The sequence below is a fragment of the Synchiropus splendidus genome, chromosome 12 (assembly GCF_027744825.2).
Source record: "Synchiropus splendidus isolate RoL2022-P1 chromosome 12, RoL_Sspl_1.0, whole genome shotgun sequence".
Taxonomy (NCBI): domain Eukaryota; kingdom Metazoa; phylum Chordata; class Actinopteri; order Syngnathiformes; family Callionymidae; genus Synchiropus; species Synchiropus splendidus.
Window position 1 is genome coordinate 10131530 of NC_071345.1, and position 12033 is coordinate 10143562.

Here is a 12033-nt window from a genome sequence, read left to right on the forward strand (position 1 = left end):
AGTAAAAAAAACAACTAAGAGATTACTATCATTTATTATGAATGTATTTATTATTACATTACAATCTAATAAACTCCTCTAAATAATCATTGGCATGATCCGTTTCCTCTCTGGGTGCGAATCATTAATAGTTCTATTCAAATAAACGTGTATTGCTGTAGAAAGGAACCTTGCAGCAGCACATGTTAAAAAAGGTTGCTGACCTCTGAGCTAACTCTAGTAGTTCCTGGACTGAAAGCTCCCCCAGATAGAAAGCGACACCATCTTCAAAATAGATTGTTACAAGCAAACATTCTTGAGGGCGGCGCTTGACTGAACATCAACTAAACGCACTGAGCAATAAATCTATATTGCTGCTTCAGAGAGATGGTCTGATATCTGCTTGTAATTCAACAGTACAGTATCATGGAGGCTAAAGTTTATCGCGAAAGGTCAGCTGTTATTTATAAGTGGCCACACCTGCCTCTGGAATATCAGCAGACAATGCAAGCTAATGCCACCCAGCCTTTTCTTCTCGTGGTACAGCAGCAGTGACCGTGGGACTAAAATAGCTTCGCGGCAGACACATCCGCAGGTCCACTTGCTCAGTTAACTTTTCAAAGAAACGGCTCTGAAATCTTATTTATTTAGAGCGCTTATGCAAATCACCCGCGGGGAATTTCCCAAAGCAACCAGGGCAGAAAATGTAGTCGACGTCGGTCTAGGCGTGTAAGCCCGGCGAAAAACAAATAAATATTTGGTGGACGCCCAAAACGACTTATCATGTTTTTATGAATCATTCATGCTTATTCAGAATTCATGCTCGGTGCTTTTACCACCATGAAATATGGATGAGCGGAGCCTGGTCTCAGTGAGTTGCTTGATAAACGGTTTGGTCGCACTTGATCGTCACCGTCTGATGCCGGACGTTTTCGATGACAGATGTTTGTGGATGCAGGGGGTCAATGAAAGAAATGATCTGACCTAAATATTGACTGACATTGAAAACATTACTCACTAAAGTGAGGGGCCATATGTGGCCCTTTTACGGGCCCCTTCTGGGGCCAGTGGGAAACTGAAACAAAGAACGCAGAAATAGCAGTTTCATGTTCTTATGGGTACAAGGTTCAATTGTAATGTTTCAGAACAGTCCGTCACTTCATGATGATATATATTTTTTGCCTTTCATACTTTTTTTTTCTCATGACCTTTTAAGTCACATTTGGCGTGGCCTTTTTTAAAAAAAAAAAAAATTGTCTCTATTATTTTTCAACAAAATTAATATTTTTTCTCATGTTCATGATGAAGATCTTATAGTTACTAAGTAATTTTATTTGGTCTCATATGTTGTTTTTTCCCCATCATTTTATAACTACTATATATATATATATATATATATACATATATATATATATATATAGTCATCAAATTACTACATTGCTATATATAATATGGGCGCCTTTAAATTTCTTTATTTTTAACATGCTCTGAACCAAAATAGTTCAGCACACCCTAAATTCATTTTTCAAATCCCCGTTGTGATTCAGAATTATTCAATCTGTCTGACAAAGCAAGTTTAGCAACAAGCCTGTGAAATACGACACTGAGTCACACATTTGTCAATAAAAACTGGCGAAGAGAATCATAAATACTTTTCCTAAAACTGCACATTCATTAGTCAAATCAGTCTAAAAGCTACTTATAAATTAAATATCAATCAGATCTGCAACAGAAAACGAACGACAAGCAATTGAAACTCTAATGTTACAAGTGAACACCCCCACATTTCTCACTGCGGCTATTTAATCTCTAATTTCATTGATCAAAGTCATATAATTGAATGCAATCTCTTTCCTTCTCTTTTTAATGAGTATCTAATGGGTCTGTAATTAGGAAAAAGAATGCTCAAGTCATCTAAAACAGGAGATGATGGATAGTCTCAGGTCCACTTTGAGCTGAGGCAGCAGGAGGTGAGGCGCCGACTGAACACACGGAGGCAGGTTCATTTGCCTTCATTTCATTGGTTTAAACATCATGGCGGCACATTTATTCATGATTGTTTCCAGCTTTGCACTTAACATTATGATTGTGACACTTTCCATCACCTTGGAGCTGAATTTCCTCTCAATAAATTCCTCATATTTGGGGTCAAAAGAAGAAGGCAGGAGGAATATAAACCCTCAGGTGTTGTCATTTGTGGCAGCAGAGAGGAGCGGTGGCAAGTGTGACGGCCCCACAGCACAGGGTGAATCATATCTGAGCGGAGTTTCTACGCCCTGATCTTGTGCTGCTCACCGTCTGGTCGTCCAAAAACAGGTTAATAAGTAACTCTGTCTGTGACTGAGATCATGCGTCATAGTGACCAGCTCTGGGTGTGTGCCTCCGTTTGAACGGCACGCGAAGCTTCGCTGAGCTGAACGTTTTGGCTACAATATTACTGTCCAACATTTCTTTTACACATCATTTGAAATCTGTTCCAGTGGTCAAATTCAGATGATGAATCCGGTGGAAACCAAGCTGGAAGTCAACAAAACTGAGTCAGTATTTTGGGTTCTGATCAGGGGTGGGTGACTAACTTTCCTACGGGGCCACATTATGGACTGTGGTTGTTGTGTGGGGCCATAAGATGAAGCATCACTTTTGTTTTTGAAATCTGAGAATGTGGACAGAACAGTTACCACGTCAGATCAACCGCTTAAAATACCATCTATTTCTATAAAGATTTTGGTCATAAATCCGAAATATCTTGCAAAATATTTTAAAGATCATTCATTTATAGCTATGGTGGAAGAAAAACAGAAATAAAAATGTGGTTAAAGCTAATCACTAATGTCAACATCGACATCAACACACCCTGTGCCTCTGACGTGGACGCTGTAATGACACAGTACTTGGTAAATATTTATTTAGGTGTTGATAAGACACTTGAAAAAAAATAAAAAATATATGCTTATTGACTTTACAATCCACAAAATGTGTTAATAAAAACAATCTAAGTCATGTGACACAATGCTGTAATGCCATATGTTTTTTTTTTAAATGCCGTATGATTAAATATATATATATATTTCCTCCATTTGATATTGAACTTGTAAATTATTTACAGTCCAAATCATCACAGCACATACCAGATATTTATATAAACAAGTGCAGTCCAAAGCTCAGCAGCTTTACAGCTCCGTATATGTTGCTGTAGTTACTATCGAGTGGTTGCCATCAGAAGTTAGTCGGAGTCACAGCCGACTAAGTTTCCCACGAGCCTGCATCTGTCCCGCTTGACTCACAACAAGCGGTATGAGGGTGTAACTTTTGGGAGCGGGATGTCGAGATCTACAACCATGAGGCTCATTCTCCAGGTTATTATTATAAAAACAGAGAAAACAAAATGATAAATGATAATATAAACTCCACAATAGCGAAGAAATAGTTTTGACATCAAACACTCTATTTACTTTACACATTTATTTATTAATATGACACCTTTAAAAAGTTTGTATGAAGAAAAAAGGAGAATATATTCAGAATCGAGACTCTGATGAACAAAATCTGTCTCAATTTAAAGCATAAATACTGATTCACATTAGTAACAACTGAATGTTGTGTAATAAAAGCTTATGTAAAAATAATTATATGTTGTATGTCTACTAAAAAAGAACATACAGTATGGAGCCAAGTAATGACGGACTGAATTCTCACTGTATTGCAATATCGTCTCAGCATGTATTCCAGAGGAGGAAATGTTCATATAGTAAAGGAACATGACAACAATTTAGTCACGTGATTGTCGCTCTGAGCTCCGTCATTCATCGTCAGTCCTCGGCGTGTTCTGGACTGAATCCATCTCAGTCACCTGGTTCTGTTTATACCCACCAGGTGGCGTGTGTGAGCGTCCTTCGCAGGAAATAGGTGCAGTGTTTGGGAAGTAGTGGGTGCTGCAATCCTCCTGGGTGGGTGAGAGGTCCGAACTGTCGCACCCGGAGTCTATGCTGCTCAGACGCAGTAAACATTCATCCTCATCTTCTGAGTCCAAAAGGTCCGAGAGATGGAGCGTTGGACTGGGCAGTGCCTCATCTGCGCTGACCTGAAACTGGGGGTCAAGCCAAGGCAACAGGAGTTGTCCATTTGGATCTCGAGTTGTGTGGAGCAGCAACGGTGCCACTGCCTCCTCCTCCTCCTCTTGTAGCTTTGGAGTGTTTGTATTCCACATTTGACGGTTGGCGTAAACATTGCTGTCATCGACAAGCGATGGAGCCTGCGCCCCTTGCTCGGCCACTGTACCGTACGCTATGGAAGACTGGGAGCTGGAGTTTTCCTCCTCTTGTCTGGTGTCACTTGTCTCAGAAGAAAGACCAGAATGGTCCTTCCAGGTTGAGCAGGAGCCCTCCTGGGGAAAGTAGCCTCCGTCTCCCACAACCACAGGTGAAGACACAGAAGCCTTGTCAATGACAGGAGGTTCCATCCAGTGGTTTTGCAACCAGTTGTTGGTAGGTGTTTTCTGCATCTGAAAAAGAGATGAACCAAAAATGAGCTCAAAAACATCTTGATAAATAAACTGCATGTTTCAAGAATATTTAAGATGAAATAAAATTGAAACATCAAGGGGCATTTACACGTCCCATATGAAGCACGTGTCAGGGGCTTTAAATTCCGAGAAGCATGGCAGTCGGTCTCTTAATCTTAAAGGGGACCTGTATAGTTCTTCCTTGTTTCAGGAGTTGGCAACTCTTAGGTGAAGCATCACCTTAACATGTACTGAAACATTAAAAAAAAAACCCAAACATTTATCTATTTGCTTGATTTGCCTCAAAAGGCTTGAGGAGCTGAGTTTTGAGGTCACTGCCCAACATCCATTTTTGTAGTTCTTGTCAGTCATGCAATGTAAATGAATGAGATTACCATTTTGCTAACTTCAACTTGATTGGCCATTTTTTTGCACAGTAGAACCCAGACAGAACACAGTACACACAGAACACACACACACACACACACATATATATATAATCTTTGTATCGACAACAGCTGTCCAAAGATGGGGCTCTTATCTTTGTCTGTTGAGTTTGGTTGCTATGACACACAATGACACACCCCTTTTTTAAAGCGATAGTAGAAGTACATTTTAAAAGTCCCTGTGAGTGATTTACTTATATAGCCGTCCGCTATCATAGAGTAATGTGAGGGTGCCGCGGCTCTCAGTGCACCTGCCCGGCTAGATTACTCTTAGTTTCACTGGGCACCCTCTTACAGTTTTCGCAGTCTATGAGAGCATCGAACAGCAGTGACATTCCAGAAGAGCAACATTTTTCACATTCAGATCTCTTACAAATTTCTCTGGCAAGCTCTGTCTTCCACCCTTGGCATAGATCCAACAGGACACGCAGGAGACGGTGGCAATGACTGCCAGAAGGACAGCACCGGCAATGGACCACGGCAGAGTCATCATCGGGTCACCTGAGGAAGAGCAGGATCAATCAGTACGGGAAGAAGAAGCCATGAACGGTCATGAGGACACACATGCTCAGACACGTGTTCAGGAAGTCACACCTGTCTCTTGGTAACGTTTGCTATCTGCATGTGGAAAGAGAGCCCTACCAGGAAGTTGCTGTTTTATCAAGGGGAGGAATTTCCATGGGGATAAATAGATGGTCAAAGAGATATCGTGTTTTGCGACTCACTTTTAAGGGAATAGATACAGTCTAAGACTAAGAGGTGGGAACATGGCTCTTTTTGTGGGTCCTCAGTGAGTCAAACACATTGCATGATATATAGTGCTATAGTCAAGGTGGTGACTGGCTGAGTTGGAGAGGGAGGAGAGTGTTGGAGGGTGGGCATTTATTTGATGTTATTCATAGTTTTTTGTGATGCTTGTGAAGGGCCATGAAGCCAGAACATAAATACAGGTAAAACATAAAAAGAAAAACATGGCAGAGATCTTGTGTTGTTTACTGTTTTAGTTTCCTCAGTGATTCAGTTATTCAGTTATTCAGTTAACTTAACTTATATTAAGTTATGTACGGAAAGTAGACTTCTAATTCAGCATGTCTTCAGCTATGTTGAGGCGCAGCACTAGGCCTGCCTTTTTTGCCGAGTGGTGCCAAATCACCTTAGGTGTGAACATACCATGACTGACATTCTTGAGTGGAGCTCATTGTCCTTACCAGGCAGGGTCACACAGAAGTCAGCTTTCTCACTGTCTGGGCGGCCTCTTTCGGTTGAGGGCCGGTAGTAAACATGGCCGCAGTATTTTACGTTGTTCACTGTGAAGTTGATGTTGAAGATGCCTGAAGTGTTGCTGTGTTTCTGCAGGGATGCAGAGACACGAAGTACAGTCAGCTTTGCACAACCAGGCAACAAGCAATGATCAACAGTCTGACACGTTCAAATTCAACACAAATAATCAGAGATGCCTTTGTTTATACGTCAGCTGAAGCTCCAATAACATCAACAATATAACAAACAATATATCAAATTTGTATTGGGATCACACCCAGCCAGTTTCAGGTGTCAAGGTCGTCTGGTTTGACACATGATACGATGGATTTCTGTATTTTGTCGATGTCTTGTGTGGCATAATGCAGCCGATTGAAATTTCAAGGTTCCACAGTAGCTAAGTCTGAAATGGCGTGTGCTTTAAACTGGCCTGGTGGTGGTGTCAGTACTGTAGACTGTTGGAGCCGTAATATTGGGAGCGCAGAGACAGGTTTCAGAATGAAAATTTTTGCTGTTAGGAGGTATTTTCGGCCTGTTTATCTTCCATTGCCAGACTTACGTGTTTACTTACATCTTTAAACTCTTATCTTCATCAGACTGTGGTAGTCATTCCATTTTTTGAGCTGCCATGTAACTATGGTCATTGTATTGGTTCATAAGTAAAAGAAAGCAAAAAAACGTGACTATTGACTGGTTTAGATGGTGAATACATTTTGGGTGCTGGTCGCACTGTTGCTAGCTGACTAGCCAGTCAAGTGACGGAAATGGACGTGGTTTCAAAGTCACGGATTGTAGTTGATTGGTGACCCAGAAGGGCTTTAGCGACTCACCTGCTCGGCCCACTCTGGATGAGTAATCTCTAAGAAGTATTTCACATGAACCGGAAATGGCCCTTTTTTGCTTCTGACCATCCAGTCAGCCACTGAGATCCCGTTTGGTCCCAAAGGCACGGCAACATGAACTTGCAGAGAGGACAGTGCAGGTTCAACGGTCAAGTCGGCCGCTCCAAACGTTGCTGCAGGATCAAATAAGACGGTGATTAAGCAGAAATGAATGAGTGGATGAATAAATAATGCACACTCACTGACTGCGATCGGGTTCAACCTGAGCGATGTGGTGTTATAGAACGTCCTGTGGCGGCCTCGGGCAATCACTTGGGCGATATAGTGTACATCGGGTTCAGACGGCGTCTCCATTGTCAAATTGCAGAACAGGTCTGTGATGTTTTGGCACTCCTTTTTTACCTTGAACCTCTGGCCATTCAAATCGCTGGAACCAGTTAAGTGCAATTTAGATTCACATTGGTATCACGAGTCCAATATAAAATGAGCAGCAGCCAAAGAACACTTACTTATAAACACACCAGTCTATTCCTTTAAATTCAATGTAAACACCTGCATTGTATTTTGCACATTTGACTGACCACAGTTGTGCCCTCTGAGCTTGTCAGCATCCTGCTGTTAAGCACTATATTAGCGTATTTTCAAGCCTCAGAACTATTTGACTTTGTTGAAACGTCTATGGGCCTTTGGCGGCAGCATCAATCTTCATGCTCATCATACGATTGGAAGCCAACAATACGGCTCCGTCAGACTCAAGCTGCCTGGCCAATATCTCATCAGTCCGTTCAATCATTTCTTTCCGTTTTGGCCTTTTGGTGACATTTATTGCGAGATTAACAGACCTAACCTTTTCCTGTGAGAAAATGTGTTGACAACATGAGTTTCTACTCAAAGGACAGAAGCGAAAGAGGAATGCCTGGTCTCTGCTGCGTACTACTGTTGATTGACAGCCCTTTTTTTATTTTTTTAAATCTACAAATATAAAAAAATAAAAATAAAAAATACATAAAATAAAGATAGTGAAGGAAGGAATCCACCCCTCCTCCCTGCTCCTGGTTCTCACCTCTTATACCTAACAGTGTAGAGAACGTCCTCTCCTGGGGAACAGTTTTTCGGACGCACCCAATGAAGAACATTAAAAAAGTTCCTGGATTCGAAGTAGACATCCTCGTTGCTGGTTGAGAGACAAGCTGGGTAGAATTGGAGAACAGCATTTAGAGCGAGCGATAGAGTTCTAGTCAAGAGCAGAACATACACAGGCCAGAATACAGAATACATACTTTTAAATTACATTCTCATAAATAAAAAAACCCCTCAAGGTTCAGACTAAATGGAAAGCTACAGCGCACAGTTTTAACTTCTTTTTTTCCATGACAAATAGCCTTCGGCACCGAGTGCATGTGCGCTAAGAGCGGTTTTATTTCATGAGCAGTGGCTTCACATTTTTTGGAGATGATGCCCGAGGAAAACCCTTGCACATCTAGTTTGTCATCTATTCCTGGTATGGTTTCAAAAGCGAGGTCATGAACACATACTCATCCTTTGTATGTCAATAGTGTGCTCAAGTGAGTCAAGACAAAAGTGATAGTCAGGGTCTCCCTTGTCGACACCTTCCTTGAAAATGACTTTCAATGACACTTTTGTAGACTAGCTTGTGTTCTCTCTCACAGGTTTTGACCAAATGCTGCAGTGTGTACTCCAGTCGAAAAATGACACTTTGAAGTGACGCACACAACAAACAGGGAAGAAAAACAAATCAATTTTCTTCATTACCCCAAAGTGAGTCATGTTAGCAAATGACTTCTTTATTTGTGCGAGCCACACAGGGAAGTGTTCAAGTCCCATTATGTGGTGGTGAGAATAATTAACATATTTAAACTGCTAAGTCACACAAGTCATAACTTGGTCGCCATTTGATGTTTTGGAGCGGTAGCTCATGTATCGCAGGTTTGGACATCAGGCTGCCGCAGTTCAAATATCTGAATGTGTAGCAAGTGATTTTCAGCCGGCAGGAATTTGCACATAACATGAAATAACGTCTGTCTTTACATTGTTTTTAATATGCACAAATAAATCACAGCTAAACTACAGAGTGTCCATGAAGTTTCTTGTATTGTAGAGGCAGCGTAGAAAATAACAATGTAATGAAAACTGTTACCTCCATTATTTAAATCAGTTTAAGACCATTTTACACAATTATTGGGCTGAATGACATAAAACGTAATCGATAATTTCCGAGTTTTTATAATATAGACAGTAATATAAAAACTAAATCAAAACTGCATATATTTATTTATAAATTACATTAGAATCTTTCAAAACGTGATGTAATACTTCATAGAAATTTGTGACTTATTTTAAGACTTAATTTTTATTTTATTTTATTAACCATTATTTTATTGGAAATCATTTGCATTGATATGATATTACTCATCTATGAAGTAAACATCAATAAATAAAAATAAAAGTGAAAATTCTGCTTCTATTAATAAATGAAAAAAAAAGCATTATTAGCTGTTACATTAGCAGTCGTGACAATTCCAGAAAATCCAAGCCATGCACACTGTCTTCCATCCATCACTCATGTAAAATGAGAAATGTGGATTTCAAATGAAAAGAAATCACACTATATCATTGCCCTGATGGCAAGAAAGTGAAACGTATGAAGACCAGTCTGAATGAAAGTGAGATCTGTCAGCGCTTGACTGCCTCTTCTCACTCTTGCTAAATCCGACAACTTACTGTAGCAGAAGAGCAGGAGGATCAGGACATTCATGGACCACATCTTCAGTTTCCTTCCACCAAAAAATAAACCCAAAAGGTTATGGATAAATCCCAAAAGGAAACATGAAATGATGTCCCAAGAAAGCTGTCTTTTCTCTGGGCACGTATTCTGGTTTGGCCCCTCTGCTGTGACAGATGAGGGCGAGGAGTGGCGTCTCTCAGGTGTGCAGGTGAACTTTGGTTTAGTGCCTCTATGTTCCTGTTTTGTTGCTTTCCACAAGGCCCCACCCACAAGCTATTGTCACCCTCAACAGCCGCGTCCCGCCTTCCTAATTTTTCGTACACTTGTCAGTCACTCTCCTTCCCTCCCGCCCACCTCTAACTGTACCTACCTGTATTTCCAGTGTCTGTCATTTACTGGAAAACTAAGTAACGAAATAGTCCTCGCAGCGTGACTGACATGCATGCAAATGATGTGTGAAAAGACCTATTCCTAAGGGTATTTTCAAACAATAATTTGTACTTTCATACGAGTCAATTTAAGATACTTTTATGAACGCTGGAGTCTAAAAGCAACAGGCAAGCATGTGTCCTGAGGCAGCTTTCTTATTACTAACATGGATGAATCACAGTTTATTTAATCTGACATCGCCCAGATTTGTCAAATATTAGCTTCAAGTCACTCAATTGTTTTCAGTGAGATCAAGGATTGTGTTTTAAAATGGCAGAAGGTGATGACTGTCTCACATTAATAACAACCTAAATGGCATTCAGACATTGACAAGATGTGGACGTGTCATAACTCAGTATATATGACTAAATATGTAGTGTGTTATTCCCACTCTGGCTGGCTGGTTTTGCACCTACACCCTCCAGTCATTGCCAAGCAAACCGCTGTGGTTGGACTTTCTTTAGTGACTCATGAGCATCAGCTTGTTTATTTGAAAATGTAAATGAAAGAAGGTGAGTTTTCCCTCACTTGGTTGTTTTGGTGTTGGTGGAGAGACCATCTTGTTATCTTGCGATTTCAAATTAATTCACAGCAGAAGCCTCGTGGAGTGGGAGACAATCTTTGAAGTTTTAGGACGCAAGCTGAGAAGAAAGGAAACACTTCTTTAGACCGCGGAACATCAAGAGCAGCATCAATCTGTCGGACTGTCGCAGCACATCCACCACCTCGATGTCGCTGTCGCCGAGTCCGAGCGTGAGGAAAGATAATACATGTTTGATGTGAGTGAGCACAGGTCGGCCTGGTTCTGTCTCAGCCCAGGAGCCGTGGAAGCGGGATGGCATTTCACCGTCTCTTCCGACTATTTTCAGGCAGAGTGGAACATTATTTTCACAGTCTTTTTTTTATGTTCTAATGCTTCCTGCAAGTAAGAGCAAGTTCAGTCATGTTAAGTCAACATTTCCATTTAGTTGTGCAACCTCTGTATTTACTGCTGCAGGCTAAGAAAAAGAGCAAGTCTGCCCCAAGCCACTTTTGTTTATCTCTCATGATGATTTATTTCAAGCATTTATTTGGTAGGATAATCATTGTTGGAGCTGTACTGTATATATATATGATAAAGTATAAATAGATGGATAGATGGGTCATAACTGAACAAAAAACAAAACAGGTGCAAAGGGAATAATAATAAGAAAGTAAAACAAAGAATAAAAGATTCATAACATGATCACTCAACGCACAATAATGATCAAAAGTTTATTGAGTTTAGAGGAGCCCTATGTGTCCTCATCTAAGCTTTTACAAATTGGACACAAGCGTTGCTTTTCCACAGTTTCTGAGCCACTTATCCTCAATTAAACTTCCCCCACTAAGCCATTCAGCGGCCGGATAATATTCTGCATGCTAGTGACATTTTGTGCGTCTATGGTCCCTCGGGTTCTTCCCCCTCATATTCAGAAAGCTGCTTAGTCATTCCGACAGCGCTCGGGACCGAAAGCAAAACCATACAACAACACCTTTCAAAATCAGTCAACTCTAAATGAAAGACACGCAAAAGGACAAAAGTGTTCCAGCTGTGTGGCCAGACAACATTGAAGCGGAAGATTAAATTCCATGCTGCCAATTTAAGCTCTGTATTAACAGAGATACGACTTAGATTAAATGGAATCATCCACTGGGAGCCATAAAATAATCTTTTATTCATGTCAATGAGATATATTCAATCATGCTGGAACTTTCATTAACAGATACCACAGATTAGTACAAATAAACTTTCCTTCACAGAGAATATGTTTTCAATGCACCAAGACCAAGGCTGCGCTTCAGGATGGA

General features: G+C 40.6%; 1 protein-coding gene across 1 annotated transcript; it reads right to left on the reverse strand.

Moving 5' to 3' along the window:
* Window positions 1-1914: 1914 nt before the first annotated feature.
* Window positions 1915-9977, reverse strand: ifnlr1 (interferon lambda receptor 1). Its single transcript, XM_053881794.1, has 7 exons — window positions 9771-9977; window positions 8092-8218; window positions 7271-7455; window positions 7017-7201; window positions 6135-6276; window positions 5300-5427; window positions 1915-4480 (listed from the first exon to the last, which is right to left on the reverse strand). The coding sequence occupies exons 1-7, from the start codon at window positions 9811-9813 to the stop codon at window positions 3779-3781; spliced, it is 1512 nt and encodes a 503-aa protein (XP_053737769.1). The 5' UTR covers window positions 9814-9977; the 3' UTR covers window positions 1915-3778.
* Between the last annotated feature and the right edge of the window lie 2056 nt (window positions 9978-12033).

What these genes read in the sequence shown, in the direction of transcription:
- ifnlr1 (XM_053881794.1), bottom strand. Translation starts at nt 9,813, where the DNA reads ATGTGGTCCATGAATGTCCTGATCCTCCTGCTCTTCTGCTACA. An exon ending in CTTCTGTGTGACCCTGCCTG is followed by an intron (nt 5,428 to 6,134) that starts GTAAGGACAATG and finishes GCTCTTCCTCAG; the next exon opens with GTGACCCGATGATGACTCTG. An exon ending in AGAGCTTGCCAGAGAAATTT is followed by an intron (nt 4,481 to 5,299) that starts GTAAGAGATCTG and finishes TCTCTTTTTCAG; the next exon opens with ATGCAGAAAACACCTACCAA.